The 20,678-nt window shown below is 32.2% G+C and overlaps 1 protein-coding gene across 1 annotated transcript in view; it reads right to left on the bottom strand.

The window, feature by feature from the left end:
• Positions 1 to 5,646: 5,646 nt before the first annotated feature.
• LOC100881431 (uncharacterized) overlaps positions 5,647 to 20,678 on the bottom strand; it is a 32,761-nt gene continuing 17,729 nt past the window's right edge. The window contains exons 3-5 of the mRNA XM_003704731.3: positions 12,892 to 13,032; positions 12,160 to 12,297; positions 5,647 to 10,006 (exon numbers count right to left, since the gene is read on the bottom strand). Coding sequence (XP_003704779.1) covers positions 9,794 to 10,006; positions 12,160 to 12,297; positions 12,892 to 13,032 — 492 coding nt within the window. The 3' untranslated portion in view covers positions 5,647 to 9,793. The remainder of the gene's footprint in view (positions 10,007 to 12,159; positions 12,298 to 12,891; positions 13,033 to 20,678) is intronic.

The following is a 20,678-nucleotide window of genomic DNA, read 5'->3' as shown; positions in this document are numbered from 1 at the left end:
TTTTGTCCCTCTTTGAAATAAAATAAATTTAACAATAAAAATCTTCTTCTGAGCTTTAACTGGTACGATGTGATTCTAAAAAAGTTGTGCTTACATTTCCTGTTCTATTTGGCAAATAATGAACGAAATTGAATAATTCTTAAACTGTAATCCATTTTCCAGTAGACCGTGGTTCTGACATAAATGTATATGGAAACTCATATTAACCCTATGAGTCTCGGGTGTTCCATGGAGAATGCCATGGTGTTCCGTCATCAGGGATCACTCAACTTTGGAAGGCTCTTTTGTCTCAACGTTATTGAAAGTTGTCTCAAGGGTCACTAAGAATGTAGCGGCAGGATGCCTTCGGGTATTCAAGGACGACAGAGGAAGGTAGCACGGAGGAGTAAAAATGGAAGAAACGAGAAGGAAGCAAGATAGCGGGTGATGAAGGAGAATGGTGAGGTGGTGGCAGAGACTCCAAGCAACAGGCCATGCGGGCGCACTGTCCTAATTACAACGAGGCCTCCTATTTTTTTCGGGTTGAAAGGAGCCGAAGTATTTGGCCCGCGGCAACAGAGACTAGACGATTCCCGGACGCTCCCAGGACTCGGTCGAAACGAAGTGCAAAAGGATCGTCGGCACTTCGCCGTCATCGGCTGAAAAACGAAAGAGACGCCGGGGAAAGGTAAGAATGGTAGAGAGAAGGACGGTAACCGTTCACCGGTTGGAACGTCGCAGTTTTCCCAGCCATTCATGGTACCGACCGATTTTTTTGCCCTCTTCTCACGACTCATTCATACCTCGCCGCATGAGATCCGATCGTCGATCCCTACCTGCATCATCGGTGAAGATATCGCCAAGCGCATCATCCTTTTCGGAGACTTTCTGTCCCTGTCGATGTTGGGTCCAACCGGTATGCATGCGCCGGGTTCTTTTCGGATTGCACTGTTTGCTTCTGCCTTGTTAACCAACCTTAAATACTTATCCACTTCTCCGATAATCATTGTATAACGGTACGTATGAATATTTTAGGGGGTGAAAGCCATGATTGACATAACTCAAATTTTTTAAACATTGTGGTTCTAATCTATGTGCATTCGATCGTTGATGAAAAATGGTGTTAAATGTAAAAGCTACCTGTACTCCAACGAATAACAAAGTTAGTAGAACATGTGTATAATACCTGTTCTATTGATAACGATGGTGGTACGTATTAAACACGTTCCATCATAATCATAGCTGTTTATACTATACATCGGTTTCACTGGTTCATAATACATGTTAATACATCATGTATTGTATACAGATGAAATAACTAAACTGTCGATTTATAATTCAATAGTATCTAACACTGATAAAAATAATTTTTATTTTCTATTGCTTTTTTATTAGAGAATATTGATTTGTATTATTTTGATAATAATACGATAAAATAGACTTATAAATAAATAAATAATAATGAAAGATCAATTATTTTGTACTCAACAATCGGCTATATTAAGAAGCTGAAATGATAACACTGCAACATTTACGGTAGAATTCTTTCGATTCTTAATGAAGGATGTATGAATCCTTAAGAAGAGAATGATAATGAACCTGCTAGTTTATTTACTGACAAGGAAAGGCACGCAAGTGTCCCCCTCCGATTTTGATGTAACTTCGTACGTTTGTTAAGCAGGCAAAAATAAGGGACACGTATTTTTTTTTTCGGCTGTGACGCGGGTTTAAGGGGTGAAATGAGCCCTTAAAGTTTCGACCCCTTTTGGCTATCTCGAAAACCATACGAGATACATTAAAACTTCTAATAGGAAAGTTGTATGGTTTCTTGCGTATAATAACAGGATGTTAACGAATTTTGCAAAATACAATTTGTTTATAACAACAAAATTTTTCATAACCTTATTTTACAATTTATTCAAATTTGTATAATGACAAAAAGTGTAGAGAATTTTGTTACAAAACCATTGGTATATATATACGATATTGCCTCCTACAATTCCTCAGATTTTTAATATAAACATTACGCGTGCGCGCCCGCGACGCGCCGCACGATACTAAATCGAATGAAGTCGGACGATATTAGTTAGTCAACATTATTTATAAGCATAAATGAGAAACAATTACATTTGCATTATAATTAACATTTATCGTTAAAGTACAAAGATATTCTATATGTTAATTTTATTAGGTAATGAATAGTTTGAATAAGTTAAGGAACATAATCACGGCAATGGTGGTATTGCTTGAAGAAATGATTCAAATGGTTTTCGATGCACCATGCACATAAAATAATTGCTGCGTCACTACATATGTGGCATAGTGGTTCATTATGTGATGCATAGTAAAATACGGAATTTTGAAAATGAGGCTTTGATGATATATGTATATCCACTTTATTCCATGGAGTATTTGAACCTCGATTACAACAGACCATGTTCAAGGCGATGAATATTTTTGTTATGGAATCGACTTCCGGAGAACTTAAAAAAGAAAATTTTAAAACTTGGTTAACAGAAGTTTATTCTCCAAATACAAACAACAAAACAACTCTATTATTAGATTCTTGGAGCGCGCATTATTGTCGTAGGGTCGACGAAGCTATTCCGATAAATAAAGAAATAACGTTATTTATGATTCTAACTGGAACTACAAAGTATTTACAACCATTATACGTGTACGGATTTCGCGTATGGAAAAATTTTGTTCGTCGCTTTTCGGACATAGTTGTTATATTGCAATATGACATTAATCTCCACACACGAGATAGCATTCTAAAACTACAATGACTTGTTCATAATCAGTTTTCTTCACCGCGATTTGAAAATTTCATTTCATGATATAAAAGTGGATGCATATCGTCAAGACCATCTCATTTTCCAAATACAGTAGAATTTTGCTATGCGTCACATAATGAACCACTATGCTATATACATATGCGGTGACGTAGCAATTATTTCATGTGCATGGTGCATCGGAAACCGTTGTGTTTGAAGCATTTTTTCAAAGAATACCATTATTGCCACGACTATGTTCCCTAACTTATTCAAACTATTCGTTACCTATAAAATTTACATATACGTAGAATACCTATGTACTTTAACAATAAATGTTTTGTAATACAAATTTAATAAAATTAACAGTTATGTATAACGCAAATATAATTGTTTTTTAGTAGATTTAGTATCGTGCGGCGCGTTGCGGGCGCGCACGCGTAATGTTTATATTAAAAATCTGAGGAATTGTAGGAGGCAATATCGTATATATATACCAATGGTTTTGTAATAAAATTCTCTACACTTTTTGTCATTATACATATAAATTTGAATATATTGTAAAATAATGTTATGAAAAATTTTTTTGTTATAAATAAATTGTATTTTGAAAAATTCGTTAACATCCTATTATTGTACGCAACAAACCATACAACTTTCCTATTGGAAGTTTTAATGTATCTCGTATGGTTTTCGAGATAGCCAAAAGGGGTCGAAACTTTAAGGACTCGTTTCACCCCTTAAATTATTTTTGCCTGCTTAACAAACCTACGAAGTTTCATCAAAATTGGAGGGGGACACTTGCGTGCCTTTCTTTGTGAGTCAGATTTGTTAAATACTTTGGTTTTGTGGTTTCTCGCTTACCATTTCGCACATAATTAAACAAATATAGTCCGCGATTAGAGAATATTCAATTTGTAAACCAGAATTTTGTTTCTAAAGTTAAACTTTTTATTAACAAATTCATACTTTTTTTTGCTCTAACTACAAAGAAGCAGTATTCAATGCATTGAGGGATATTAATACTTTTTTCACAAACTTGTCACATAAACTATCCAATAAGCTAGCAGAACGAGAATTTTTATTTTCTGACAACGCTTATTTTTTCAGAAGCGAAAATTTTCCAATGCGAATGTGTCAAAGTAAGAATTAGATGACTCAAAATAACTTTTACCATCTTATTAATGTCTTTTGTCAGTTTTAAAGATTATCTTTCTTTTTGTGAATCGCCTTTGTAATTTCAGTATTAATTTTATTGTAAAATAAAGTAAAATTGAAAAATGGACAAATCATAATCAATGTTTGCAATAGAATTCTGATTGTGAAGATCATCCTTGGAAAGAAAGGCAGAGGGTTATATGTAGGAAGGAGGGCTAACGATCTTAATAGCTAGGCAAAACATTGACACCTTGGCGGCGCTGAGGAAACCAGCTGGGTGAGGACACTGAAGGAAAGACCGAGGCAGGGATCGTCAAACAAACGTCAGCACGAGTGAAGTGAAAATCCTTATGAGAAGGTATATAAGTTGGGAAGAGCGGTGACAACGAGCTAACAGTATGAGCAAACACGGCGGCCTGGGACAGAGCCGTAGTCGGGACGATGATCATGTACTTACGCGTTTCCTCTCAAACATCGAAAATGTAGACAGCAACCAAGACATGACGATCCGTCCATTGATCATGGGAAACGACCGGACTAACTTGCTCCGGTAAAAAATTTAGCAACTAATCATCCATCGTGTACTATGATTCAGAAATACTAGATAGGGATGAAGAGCAATTTAATCGTATTAAATTTTATTTAATTTATATCATAAAAATGTATGAAATGGATGTTAAATATAAATTTAAATACTTGATTGTTTCGGGAAGTACTTATTAGAATATTAAATACAATTGTGATTACTTGTAAACTTTACTGAAAATATTTACTATGTTACGCAGGAAATCACTCAGTTTGTGTTTTAAAAAAACTTTATTTCTCAACCGCGACACTTTACAATGTAAATACTTGTTACAAGAATGTTATAGAAAGATCTCGATATCCGACTTCGCGGTGTATCGACTCGTGACACGATCTGGCTCGTTAGTAATATGAACTCCGAATCTCTTTCGACTCCGAATCTCTCGCGCGCGCTTGCCTGCTTCTGTTTTTATACTTTGCTTATCTCCGAATTGCGTTATTGTCTCGAGCTTATCTCTGTTGCGTCTTTTGGACCGCGCGTTATCTGATTTACGACTTCTGACCGGTGAGAACTACTTTAATAACTTAAAATTGTATTACTTTGAAAATATATGATATGAAATATTAGAATACCTCTTTTTGCAAAATTAACGAACATATTACTATAAAAACATAACATGATTATAAAGACCAGACCCAAGTAGGTAAGGTGAGTGTCATTCTCTTTTAGCTAAGTGGAATGAGAAAGTAAGAATTACAGGAGAAGTGAATGGCAAGTCCCAATTTAGTCATTATTGTCTTGGAATATTATGTATAATACTAATTAATTCGGATCTTAATTATCAGCAAAATTTTAATTGTTTAAAATTTTTAATATTTTTAGAATCTTTTTACTCAAAAACCTCATTAACTATAACTATAATCGATTATACTTCAACCATTCAAAAAGTTATTAAAAATATTAAGTGTAATTCTTTATAATTTTTCTAAATTACATCGCTTCAGTATGTATCATATATCACATATGATACATCACAAAATATCAAGAATAATTATTTATGATTCTTCTGTAGTTATGATCGTTTCAATTGCTGGTAGATAAAGAATTGTCATGTTAAATAAAGGTATTAGCATTTAGTTAAATATTATTTCAGAAGGAAGAGTTGAGGAACTGGAAGAAGGTTATTAAAATTAAATAAAACGCAAGATACACCATGTAGAACTGTCTTTGGTTTAATATGATACAACGGAACGGGCATTTTGGGAGTCATTTGCCCCCCAAGAAGGTTACATATTCACATATATAATTATACTTTGAGGTTTCTATATCATCAAATTTGTTTATGTACAACATACACCAAGCAATCAATAATTATTCTACAGAAAATTTATTGTATATTGTTTGTATCAGTCGCATAGAATATGCCCGGTTGTTTTCTGGAAACCAATTTTTTACTCATTTTTATATCGTTCGTTCAATAGATTTTGAGAAAGATTATAAATACAATTTGTTTGTTGTATTCACCTGGCACATTCTATGTATCTTTACATATGAAATTACACACCGATTTTGATACAAATATGAATTTTGATAGATACATAGAAACAAATTCCATTTAAGAAGAAAAAGACAAAATACTTATTGGCAATCGATAGAATTGTCCTTTGCTCATCAACATTTCAACAAGTTGCGCTGCTGCTTACGATTGGAACATTGAAGTCTTTCCTAAAGAGTATATTAATGTATGACTCGTTTGCAACGTTAAACATTTTATCGATTTTTTAACACTTTCATTACTTAACACATTGACCGCTATAATGTAAATGGCCCTATGTAAAAAGACCTATTATAATTCCAACTCAAATATTCCAGTCGCTACTTTGCATATATAGTACAATAATAATACTATTTAATATTTTTTTTAACTTTTTTTCAGTTATCCGATTATCCTGTCACCGGTGAGTGTCATTAACGTTTTTAAAAAAAAAAACAATACTAAAAACAGACGAATTTTGGCTGTCATTCAAAATAAAAGTTCTTTCACTATACACAAAAATAAAATAATCGAATAGCTATTTGTCTGAGAAGTAATGAAGAATTATAAAAAATATGGTTGAATGTAAAAATATGACTGGTCATATTGTTGCTACTTTTCAGTCTTATTTTCTGCACATCACATTCTACTGCGATAATTTTCACGTTAAGAAAAATATACCGACGTTTATTTACCAAAATTATGTTAAATTTATGTTTAATAAATACGAGAAGTACTTAATAAATACTAATTAATGATAAAATTGACGAGTCAAATTATCAAAATGAAAAAAGTTGTTTATGATGTAATGTTTGGGTTCTGAGAGATCAAGACCCAATATATATTTACTTTAGAAATAGTGGGAGCCTTAATAAAGTAATGTAGAAAGCGCAAACTAATCGCAATTATAAGATGGCCGTTATATTTCGGATTTTTTTCCGATAAGCAAAGATGAAAAGTGGATACTTATAGTTATTGTAAATATTAAAATGTACAAAACATATAATTGTATTGTAATCTTTCTAAATAATTATTTCACAGATAGATGACTAAATTAGTTATACTTACAACATATTCTTACATTTAACCGCATTTTTCATAACTTTACCATCACATGTCGGATAAATGACTATTAGATCTTTCATTTCTTAGAATAGGAACAAATTTTAGATTAAAAATAAAATGTTTAGATTGCAAATGTGATTACCATTGAATAATTTTAATAGATGATAAAACAAGGACCTTTTGCATCTGTTTTCAATAGCGAAACTTTGAATGACTTATTTCGTTATTCATCAAAAAGAGTATCTGTTATTGTAGACACAAGGGTTAAAAGAATCTGAACTAAAATGGCAGTCTTCTTTACTAAACAGAAATGATCGATGCTTAAAAAGAAATGAAACAAATGACGGTCTATTAAATAAAAAATATATAAAACAATGTGATAAAATGAAATGCGCATTCGAGATCGATTCACGAGATCGACATTGCCACACAAATCGGTCTTTCTTTCGTATTTACACTCGCATATACAGGCACACGTCCACTCTTTTTCTTTTTTCTTAGTCATTTCGCTCCTTTTTCTCTTTTCTCGACACAAGAATCAGATATTTTAATTCAAGCATGACAAGCATTTTGCTTGAGAGATGTTCGACGATGCATATCACAGACACTATGATATGAAATTAAAAATATTATGGTCCTTATGCAAAACACGCTCATAAAAACATTATTTAACAGTAAGTTTATAGGCCATCAATAACATGAAAATTAAAAAGTTTCAGCCCGAAAAATTGTTAAGTACAATAGAAGTGTGCAACGTCGATCATCTTCGAGCGAATGTCGATATGCAGTGCTAAGCGTGACTCACACTATTCTGGCGCGAAAATTTGTATCACAAAAAAGTAAAAGCATTGTTGCGGATTGTTGACACTTCGGAAACCTCGTATTTCATAGAATCAATAATATCTATAAATTTAGATCTCTTCGTATCTCGGAAAAGGGACAAGAATCTTTTTCGTGGAATAATACTCGCTAATCTACATTATAAAAATTACAAACCTCTAAACTGTAATCAGTATATAAAACAGTAAACAGAAATGAAGTAAAACACATTAGCGAGAAAAGTTAATAATGACATTGGCCGTCAAAGTATTATTAAAAATGAAACAATATTTGACGTTTATAAAATAAGAAAAGATTTTATATCTCAAAAAGTAAAAATATGACCGTGATTGACAAAAATAATATGATACTTTCGTGCCACGCATTACATTGAATCTACCACAGTTTCGTATGAGTATCGGACCAAAAAGAAAAAAGAAGCCAAAAAGACTCTTCTAAAAAGACTACTCGATCATATATATATCGAAATAAAATTGGTTTTGTATGATTGCATGAAACAAAAAAAATAATAATAATAATAAATAAAATGTAGGAGGAAGGGGGCGGGGCTGTTGTTGATCCTATTCTTCAAAATTTACATCATTTTCCATACCTTTAGGAGGTACGTCAATCAAAAGGAAATAGCAGCAGCAGCGGCAATACGTATCTCTCTTCTCCCCCTACAATACTATTAAAATTGTACGAATAACATTAATAATAATAATATTAATAATATATCTTCTTCTGCTTCCTTATTCTCTAGATAATTTTAAGCTCAACTAGACACTTTAAATACAGTTAATTGGACAATGTAAAATCTTTATAAAAATAAAATAAATAATCTGAATAAATATGAATATAATAATAATAATAATAATAATAATAATAATAATAATAATATTACAGTTAGTCAAATAAATTATCATGTAGGATTAAGAGCGAAACGTGGATGGCTTGTTTATGACGTTTCAACAGACGTCGTATTTGTGATAATAATGTTCGCGTGATAACCACGTATTCAATTTCCCTTTCTTTTTTTACCTTACGTTTAAGTTAAAGCGCGAATACTGTGTATTTTCTTGTGTACTTAGGATATAATACCGCTGCGGTGCACAAGCTCGTTTAAACGGATTCCCTGTGAATCCTATTCCCACCAAACACCCCTTTCGCGTTTCATTTTCAACACTTTCAAACACTAGTGAATAAAAATGTGCTGAAAACGATCGTTGGTATGGCTGTCATTGAATTTTGAACTATTAATCTTTATTCAAAAAAGTAAAACCAATGTAAGTGTGCGGTTAAAATATTCTAAAAATACTAGATGCGATCCAATAATAAAATACTACGAAGTAAAAATGTCTAAAATTTATCAGACGCAACAGCCATATCGCACGACGCGAAAGAAGTCATCATTAAAACTCTTCCATCAAGTATGTCGTTCGGAACTGGCTGACATCTTCGTAATCTGTCACTTACTACCCATCTTAACACTTTAATAACGATACTTTGGATATGGACAAAACGAACGCGTCTGCACGATCGTGAACTAAGGGCGGCGAAAGCCAATGTGGGCTGCTGATTACACGACTCTAGTTTCCAGCATGTTATCATTGACGAAACTCGACCAATTCTCTTTCAAAGTCATGGTAGTCAATTCAATTTGCGACCAAACGATATAGGATATAGGCTTCACGGTGAACCAGCTTTGTTTTCTTGCTGATAACCCCCATGACGAATAGTTCTTACGGAGAGACACATCTCGACAGAGAAACCAGGATGGGATTTGAAAGCTTCTGGGCCTGCTTGACAGAGCATGCCTATGCTCGCTTTCCAATCTCATGACGAAACTTCGCCATCCAGACTGGGTTGTCGTTCTGGTTTCCGGAGATGCGCGAGTCGTCGCCTGGTAACCCTTCTTCGGCTTCCGCCTTTCCATCCTCAGGACTGCAGACCACGGCGTAAATGCTCAAACACCTGTACCACATACTCGAGACCGTTCATATAATCTCGAAAAATTAACCAGTCACGTAGGTTTCGATACGTTTCCGAAGATGACACTGCACGAAACTCGGGTGACATGATGTCTCGAGTGACGTCGGGACGTGACGATAATTGACGCTCCACCAGCGCCACCTGCAGTTCGCAGAGAACCTGCAACCGAAAATTGTTTTGAGGTTAATGGACTGGCCACGGGCTTGGATGCTTGGTCAATGGGCTTATGGAACGAAATATACGTCTGATTCCGTTTGACGGAATATCGGTTTTGTTGGATAGGTTGCATAAATTAAAACTTAAACATCACCTCTCTTTAACCGTTGCAATAGATTCATATTGCAATATAATTTCAGTGTTTTTCTTATTTTTATTTGTAGATAAGTGCTGACTAACTTCCTTTTTGTATTACGTTATATAATAATTAAGATGAGGTACGTGGATTCAGACAAAAATTGGAGTTACTGAGTACAACACTTCAAAGTAGTTTACAAATATTTAGGAATGAAAAGTGCAAATGTTTTTAAAAAATACAAATTGTATACGAAATATTTTCTAATTTTTATATAAAAAATAAATATAAGAAAACCATGAAACTATTTGTAGATTCCAATTATTAGTCGCCATGTCTGATCAAAATTGGAACATGTAAAGTATAAAATTAGATATTGACAGATATACTATTCATTAATTCACGAAGAAAAATGTATTGTCTATAATGCAGCATATGGTTTTTAGAAAATTATATAATTAAAGAGATAGTTGCAGTTTAAAGAAAAAACATAATTTAAAAGAAACAAGTAATTCAGAGAGTAGAAACATCGTGCGATCTATTGTAAATAACAGATTTTTCTTTCTAAATGAAATAAGTTTATTGCAGATAATACAGTCTTTGTCGTAGATGTAACGACTACCAATTAATAACGACTACCAAAAACTGTAATATTATACTGACAGTTACATTTCTTTGAAAAAAGTTAAAATTTTATTTTGTAGTATCTATGAAAACAATTTCTAAATATTAACCCTTTCGTTACGGTTGCCGACTATAGTCGGAGTCCGCACGACGTACTGTGTGTGTGGGTGCCAACTATTGCGGACTATAATCGACATTAGCGGTACGACCTGTGTATCGGGTACGAACTATAGTCAACACGTATGCAACAACATAAGATATACTCATTTTAATGTTTTTCATATTATACGACGAAATAGTTGTTATGTAACTCTCAAAATAGTGTGCATACAAAAGAATCCCAAAGTGGCGTCGAAAAGCACCACACTTCGCGGCGGTGTGCCCAATTCAGCGTCGTCACTTACAACGGATTGCTGTAACGAAAGGATTAAAGTGACATATCTCTATTACTTTATAATTTATTTGCAAACTTACATGTTTACATTTTTTATTACGATGAGAAAACGTATTTTAAAGTTATTATAAAAATCTTGTTGGTTATAACATATATTAAATTATTTTCATCGTTATTTAAAATTCATTTCAAAGGTATTCATTACATTCTGTTAGTTATTTAATACACAAACTAAGCATTTTCTTTTTCGAGAATTATCTATTCAAGTTTAACTATTAACCCATTTTCCTGAAGTAAAGCATCATTCAATTTAATTTTTTGCCATAATCCCGATAATTTCTATGCGAAGTTTTAAGAGAAATGTATAGAAAGGTTAAAAATTTAGTACGAATCTAATAATTAACTTCTACATATTTATTATTAAAAAAGTTTAAAGAAATTATTATAGATTTTTCTCCGATTAAAAAGGTTAATAACTGTTCAATTTATTCGAATATGTAATAAATAATAAGAAACAAAATTGAAATAAAAATTTACAATTTTTAGTAGAAGTATAAAATTGTGTGTTTAACCATTGGTATGTATAAACAATATTTAAACAAAAGTAAACACGTACAAGTAGGGAAAGATATTTTCATTTAAAAAGAAAGGTATCGCGAAATCAGTGAAATCGAACAAAAATCAATTTAAAAGAGGAACAATCTAAACTGGTAGACTGCAATGAACGATAAACCCATAAAGCTTTTTTTTTCATTTTACGACTGTAAAGCCTACAATTAGTTGCGAAGGTTTTGTGTAAAACTCGTAAAATCAGTAAAGTACTTTTTTTCTCTTTGTTTGTGACAATGGAACATAACGCGATTCAGGCTAATTATAGTCGGTTAGACATTGCTATTGCGAAAGTAGTGCAATACTTCTTTTTTAACTGGGGAAACAAAAAATTTGTGGAATAAAACTTTGTAACGTGCAATATTATTCACAGGAACAAAGTTTGTTACTTACCGTTCGTAGTTTGTACTCCGTTTGTTCGAACTGATTGCGAAATTCGAGTTGAAGATCTTCTTGGTCCCAAACTATTTGCTCCAGGCCCACTGCATACTTTTGCATGTATTCATACGCATCAATAAGGGCTGTATCGAGCTGTGAAGATAATAAACAATCTTTAGTAATACCTATATCCTCGAAGACAATTTATGTATAAATTGGGGTGTATGAAAGGAAAACAGCATTTTAAAATATTACTTACACGTGAATTATATTACAACTATTAAATTTTTTTATATATGTATTCATGCACTGTGGGTTAAAAATATGAGACCATCTTATACAAAATTATATTATATCACAGAAATCACATGAAATAAGTTCTATGAATATAATTTTATATTTGTAACTTCGAAAAAATATTATATCAGAAAGACTACTTGTTTTGCTACTTATGATTGTACAAATGATGTTTAATATTAATGATGTTATTATTAATCTTTATTTACGCAAATGAAACAAAATGAATCATTTTTATGTGAGGCAAACGATAATTATGGTATAATATTATTTAACAAAAATAAATTTTCATTGGTTATTCAAAAAATTCCACACACATGTTTACCGAAGGATAGTTTGATACGTTTGGCTAGTAATATATTTTATTACACTAAACTATTGCTTCCGCGCAGCATATCAACAAACACAAGAAAATAGAAGAAGAAGAAACAAATTACATCTTATACATACCTCTAATCTATCGAGGTACTCTTGATCTAGCATTTCTCCTAATTGCTTGGGAATTTCATTCGGCCCAGGAAGCCAATCGTACCGATTGTCCTTAAATGTCGAATGCAAATTAGCGAAATCGATGTTGAAAGTTCGCTTCGCCTAGAATTATAAAATCAAATATTATTATAAATATACGATCAGAGAAGTATGACTGAAAAATAAAGAAATTTCACGTATGAGTTATACAGCCTCTTTATTACATATTTTATTTTTTAATATGAAAATGTAATTAAAGATAAAAGGTCCTGCATGTACAAGTGTTGTATTATAATTTTTAGATTTTATACATGTTTATTATCACATAACAGTATAAATTACTAGAAATATTAACCGTGTGAATTAAAAGAACTGATTAATTATGATCCACTCTTATAAAATGTATAGAACTACACTTTGATTAATATTAGGTATTTAAATTATTAAATGAATCAGTTATATCAGGTATACAAATTGTTATACTAGTAAGTCTTTCATATAGAGAATAAAATAATTTTAAGAAAAAAAATACACCGACTTCGAAATGCACTAAAAAGTATAAAATAATTTCTATTTCCTAATGAAGTAATTTCTATTTCATTCAATCATACAATTACGTCACACATGCGAATAAAACCTATTTACTCGTTAGGTAGTATATTAAATACTTTTGAACCTTTTCGGAGGCGGCGCAAAATTAAAAGGTTTTCTTGAACATGTCAACCTTTGGACAGCCGAACATAAGCAAAGCCTGTATAGCTATTTCTTTTTCTATACATATAACTCGACAGCACGCCGCGAAGTAGGTGTTAGTGCGTAGAGAATGTAACTATGGTCTATCTAGATTCATATAGTATGCGACGGAAAGACTCGATCGCCGCATATACTATAAAGATAGAGCCCATCTGCCGCAAATTTGGTAATTCCCGCGTCGTGGGCTCCGTTTATAGGTTCTTAGGTCCATGGCTTCCACATGCGAACGAAGTCGATTCAATTTCATTTGTATCAGAAACGTTGCGAAATGAAGATGCAGTCGTTACATTTACGTATATTACCAGATATATCTATAATGGATCGTATTCTTTCTCAGGATTTATTAATTTCCAATACGCCATATCACAATCAACTGGTTATTGGCAGCAACGTTTACTGACGTATTTTTAATTTTGCGCCGCCTCCGAAAAGGTTGAAATGTATTTAATATACTACCTAACGAGTAAATAGGTTTCATTCATATGTGTGACGTAGTTGTATGATTGAATGAAATAGAAATTACTTCATTAGGAAATAGAAATTATTTTATACTTTTTAGTGCATTTCGAAGACGGTGTATTATTTTTCTTAAAATTATTTTATTTCACGCTTTTTAGTGGAATGGGGAGAATTGTATAGGATACTGTGAGACAGTTCTTCCGGGCTTTTTTTTTCTGCGTAAATGCCATGAGCATAATTAAGTAAAAGACAACATGGATATTCGTTTTTCAATTTTTTTTTGCAACAATAATCCTTTGCAACTAAAAAATGAAAAAATTTTTGGTAATGGTAACAATGGGGAGTCAGACTCTACAAGATGCGAACGGCTTTGTTCCGATCGGACCACCCACCTAGGAAAAACCGGCGAACATGCATAGAAAAAAAAATAAGGGGCACTCTTTCAGGGACAAGTACAAACTAATTACACCATGACTGAGGGTGCTTCATCCATTTGTTCTTTGTTAACTTTTTTTGCAAAAATTTACCGCGCATGTGTATCTCTTACGGTTTAGGACTGCACAAGGGTCAGAGTACCCGTAAAATAATAGCAGATCCTGCGCAACAAATTTTCGAACGAATCAAATTGATGCATTTTTAGAACGATACGGGGACTGTACCAAGGAATGGGAATAATATACCAACGTCAACGTGAACTCATCTTGCTGTATAAGTCGCGTGTCAGAGCGGTAAAGCTTAGTTAGTGTTTTGGTACAGTGCATTGTAATTGCCCTTTCTTGTCTTTCCCGTGCATAGCACGGGGCGTTCCACTAATATTAATAACAATAGTTTTTCGCTAATATCACGAAAACTAATGTTTTCCGTCAATTATGCATAAGAAAAAACTCGTTCAGAATTATGCCACTAATAACGTATTAGAAGAACATAAAAATCGTTCGAAGTTGGTTTCAAAAGTTAACAACAATTTTCGCTAATATCTCGAAAACAAAAGCTTTCCGTCAATTATGCAAGAGGAAGCAGTTGTCCAGAACCACGCCCCTAACAACATATTCGAAGGACATTAAAATCGTTCGAAGTTGATTTCAGAAGTTAATAACAATTTTTCACTAATATCTCGAAAACAAAAGTTTTCCGCGAAATTTGTATATGAATAAAATTGTTCAGAATCATGTCCGTGATAAGATATTAAAAGCGTACTAAAATCGAGAAAAGTTTATTTCAAAAGTTGCCGGTTGTTTTGCAATAACAATACTTTGCAATTAAAAAATGAAAAATTTTTTTATAATGGTACCAATGGGGAGCCAGAACCTACCAGACGCAAAAGGTTTCGTTCCGATCGGTCCACCCAGCTAGGCGTAATCGGCGAACATACATAGAAAAAAAAAAATATATACTGATTGAATTGAGTAACCTCCTCCTTTTTCGAAGTCGGTTAAAAAAAATAACAAATATACTATACAGCAACGATTGTTGATCAGGGATATGCGCACCACTAATGGTATATGAGAGTCAACTGGATAATACATGAAAATGTCATACGCGAACTGGAAGTTTTATGATTAACCTCTTCCAGAATGATCTTTTTAATCTGGGAAACAGAAAGAATGTAATTTATTATGTAATTATATCTTATTTGTTTTAAATGGAAAAAAGTTGAATAAAACAATGTCTACCGCATCGATAATACACATTAAAAAAAATAACGTTCGTATATACTGCCATTGGTTATCAAATTATAAAAAACTAAATGTCCACGTACGAGTAAAAGTTTAAAAATCAAGTAAAGCAGAACCAACTTTCGAAAGAAATATAAAAATTACATTAAATTAAGTAAATATGATTATTAATAATCATAGTGTTTGTTAGCCATACAAAATGAGAGAAATTAATTATCTATTTTACGTTTAAAACAAAATTGAGAAAGCCTGCTAAAGTATCCGTTATACTGCCGACATGATAATTAAGGACAAGATTAACATAAAGTTTTAACAATATTTGATAAATAGTCTTAAATTCAGAATGTAACTTCCTAATCAGTCCTTGCGTGTAAAAACCAAGAACATAAAAAGTAACCAAGAAAAAACGAGTAGAAGAAAGTATTAAAGTTTTTAACGAAGAAGGAATAATTTCATCGAGGTAACTTTCACGTTATATGCAAATAACCAGTATCAGTATATCAAGGGTACCAATGAGCGGCCATGAAGCACTAAACGTCTTCATTCCGATACCCTACCATGGTATTCAGCACCAATCGTTCATACATATGCAAAATTTTGCACGACTCTTTCATTATAGGAGCAGTATAGTTCAATAACAGGTTAGCAGGTTTAGTCACCGATTAAACGAGCAGCAACAGCAGTGTTCCCGATATCCCTGATTCTTAGTACGATGGAAACGCGGACGGATGAGTAAGCCCAGTCACCAGGGTATTCTATACGAACAACCAGTCTTCGCTTACATTGCTGACTTTTTGGGAATACCCGAGACATGGATCATCTTGCGATATCTAGTCCATTACCCAGAAATTACTAGGAAGCTCAGGCGGCGAGTCAAACTCAATTGATCGATACTACTTAGTTTGTATTCCCTTGTTAAATGTAGAATCATAATACTCGAAAATTAATAAGTGTATCCGTAAATGAAAAAGCGAATGAAGTTCAACGTATTAATCTTGGAATTTGTTTTTGTAAAGGTCGATAAATTGCATTTTTAATGATTCGTTCATGAAATTGCGTAAGGTTAAAAAATAATCTCTTATGAAATCACAGCATTTAAATAAAAAGAGAAGTATTCACTTATTTCCGTTTAATGATAACAGTTTTCATGACATCTACGATAAACTATTATTACGACTGCTAGTCAATAACTAACAATCCCTTAAAGTCAATTTCTGTGTTTATGTCAATAAGACAATGATAATGATACATATTACATTTCAAGTGGATTATAATATTATAATGCAAGGAAAATCACCAAATATGTTTATTTCAAATTATTCTGTTATCGATGCATTGATATTCAGAGTAACACATCTTCTTCTAGGTACAACATAATATAAACATGCATACAATTGTTAAGAGCTATGTCACTTAAAATTGTCAAATTAAAAAACAAAATTTGTTAGTTTTAGTTAAAAATATCTAAGTACATATTTTAATTACAAAACTCACAGAGATCTCTATATTTCTAGTAAAAATACGTTTCATTGTAAACTTTTGCACACTATATTCGTTAATTTCACAATCTAACTATCCACGTGTATCGCTTTAAACATGATGAATCATTAGCATATCGAGCCAAGAGGGAACGAAGGGTAAAGCCCTCTCGGTTCGTGTCACCGCTTCGAGATGGTCCATCAGAGGTCACGTTCCACGAAATTTTCTCTACCGTGCATAATATTACAAATAGATTTAACACAAGGTTGTTGGCACGCATTAAAACGCCACATAGATTCAAACGTATATATGTGTGCATTAATTTAGTAGCACTAGTACAATATCTGGAAACCCGTTAGAAAAAAATTTTACTGGAAAGAAAGGGCATCGGCTAATTAAACTGAAATATTCCATAGTTATAAAACAGACAAAAAACTAATAATTCCATAGAATTATATTGTATATGTACGAAACATAAGAAATTCTCAATCTTTTTGTTGTTCTACTCGCACATCATACAAATGAAATCAAAAGTTAGCAATGCAAATAAGAAAATGTATATCGTTTATATTAACCCTTAACGGATCATAAAAGCGACAAGGCATTTTTACTTACTGAAATTGTGTACCTTACACGACTGAGTTTATTATATTTTAATATAATAATAAAATATGTATATTTTCTTTTCTATACTTGATGTAAAAGTGTTCAGTACACAGTCTCTTTTCGTATAAAAAATAACTTCGACCCAGCACAAAGTAAACTTGAAATATCTCTGGTTTACTAAATATTAAATATATATTAAATATGTATCATGGTAAGGTTTTACCATTTCTTTACTTCACTGAATGAGTACTGAAAGAGTTAATCTTCAGATTGTCAACCACTAAACAAAGTTACGGACAGTTGATACAATTTTTACACATATCATTAAAATTAAACCCAATTTCTAAAATTATCTTACATGTTTTTGTTTTATATAAAAAGAAATTGATATTGTTTTGTTTTATAAATGCATGATATCTTTTCTTCATTTCGATTTTATAATTTTCAGATGTATTATATATCACGCAAGAATTTCAAAAATATGGAATATCAAATTTTAGTAAAAATAGCGTTGACCCACGTTTTCAAACGAACTTGTATTGTCTCACGTTTACGCGAAGCATATTTCATTAATCTCAGGTTCTTTCTCGAGTCTTGCAAGGGACAATCCCGAAGTGATAATTTCCAATTTTGATGAAACTTGGATATAACGTGGGTCTCGAAAAAATATTCGACACGTATTTTTTTTTAGCTGCCATCATTTATGTTAAGGGGGTGAAAATAGCCCTCAAAGTTGGGGGTGAGAATCACGTTTTGTGGAATATCTCGGGAGCCAAGAGGGATGATTTAATTGCAAAGTTGTGTAGTTTTTAATGTAGAATCCAATTGTGTAAATGGATTTTAAAAAATCGCGTTTGTTTAAATAATATATTCAAATATGACACTTTTTTGTTAATTTTTCTGTTTAAAAGTTGTTGTATCTTCTCGTAATTTTTTATGTGAAAAGTATACTAGTAAGTATAGAATATGGATAAAATGGAATTTTCATTTTTACATTGTAAATATAGTTAACGAAGTTGTATTTTTATCGTACCTTTGTGGGACGCAGCCTCGAATGCATATAATCAAGTATGTAAAGAGCTTCTACATCTTTACTGGTAACTGTATTACAGTCAACATGACAAATTTTTTTCAATTGAGATCAAAATTACCGCCCCAAGCATAAAAGTTAGCCGGCGGTGACCGTTAAGATTTTTCCTTGCGGGCACAAGGCTTTTATTAAGGAGGCTACTGCGCTTAAATTTTTTTAAGTTTTTGGCAACTGAAAACAAGCTGTTCCACGTTGATGAATATATGGGAGCTCTGAAAAGGGCTGGTTTTAATATTAGTTCCTGCAGTTTTTTAAAAGGCTGAAAATCATGAAAGTATTAGTTCATTCAATATATTGATTGCAATAATAATATTCCACTAAAAATGATTAAAACATAAATGCTCCTGACACCACAAACATTTTATACAAATAACACTACTACAATGATTACAAGTTATACTTGATTTGTTGGCGAAACAAAATTCTACGGGGTTTTCAAATTCTCCTGGCCTCTTGTCAATATGTATAGCTGCATCGAAACCATGCATATTGGAACAATTTTGTTTACCCAGGTGTTGATAATTGGTTGTGTGTGTGCGATTGAATTTTTATTATAGTATCACTGGCATTTAAATTTATATTGAAATTTAATGTTATGACCAAATCTGATAATTTTCATACAAAATTTTTCCAAACGCGACATCTGGAAACATCTAACGGTTGAATTAAACCTGTAGTATTTTTTGGAATTTTTAAGATTTCCAAATTTATTCCTCCTGAGACAATACTTTCAAGTTCACTGTAATACAGTTACCAGTAAAGATGTAGAAGCTCTTTACATACTTGATTATATGCATTCGAGGCTACGTCCCGCAAAGGTACGATAAAAATACAACTTCGTTAACTATATTTACAATGTAAAAATGAAAATTCCATTTTATCCGTATTTTATACTTACTAGTATACTTTTCACATAAAAAATTACGAGAAGATACAACAACTTTTAAACAGAAAAATTAACAAAAAAGTGTCATATTTTAATATATTATTTAAACAAACGCGATTTTTTAAAATCCATTTACACAATTGGATTCTACATTAAAAACTACACAACTTTGCAATTAAATCATCCCTCTTGGCTCCCGAGATATTCCACAAAACGTGATTCTCACCCCCAACTTTGAGGGCTATTTTCACCCCCTTAACATAAATGATGGCAGCTAAAAAAAAATACGTGTCGAATATTTTTTCGAGAACTACATTAATCCAAGTTTCATCAAAATCGGAAATTATGACTTCGGGATGGTCCCTTGTTAGACTAGGTAGGTGGTACCAAGATGGTAATATCTATATTTTCTAAAGTTACAAAATGTTAAAAATTATACATGTATATTGGAGTCGATTAACGGTGCACTTTGGTGATTCGTATAAGCGATTCAAATCTGTCAAACTAATTTCGTATTCTACACTTTTTAAAAGTATTGTATTAAACAAACAGTAGTCATTATTATGAAAATACTTTAATTGAAACCCTATAAAACAATACACGAATTTTACAGTTTTTATATTTTTTAAAAACTACAATTAGAAACTAGTCATTTTATTATATCAGAATTTTTAACAATACATTTAGCAGTTGTATTAGTCATATTTTTGATGTCAAGAGATTAAGCAATGTTATTTCAAGGAACTTTCCTGTCATGAATTCCTATTTGACTGTTCACTTTTCAAAATTGACTATTTGATATGATGCAATCTAACAGAAT

This window comes from Megachile rotundata, chromosome 9, assembly GCF_050947335.1.
Source record: "Megachile rotundata isolate GNS110a chromosome 9, iyMegRotu1, whole genome shotgun sequence".
In the NCBI taxonomy this organism is placed as follows: domain Eukaryota; kingdom Metazoa; phylum Arthropoda; class Insecta; order Hymenoptera; family Megachilidae; genus Megachile; species Megachile rotundata.
This window is presented reverse-complemented; position numbering and strand designations above follow the sequence as displayed.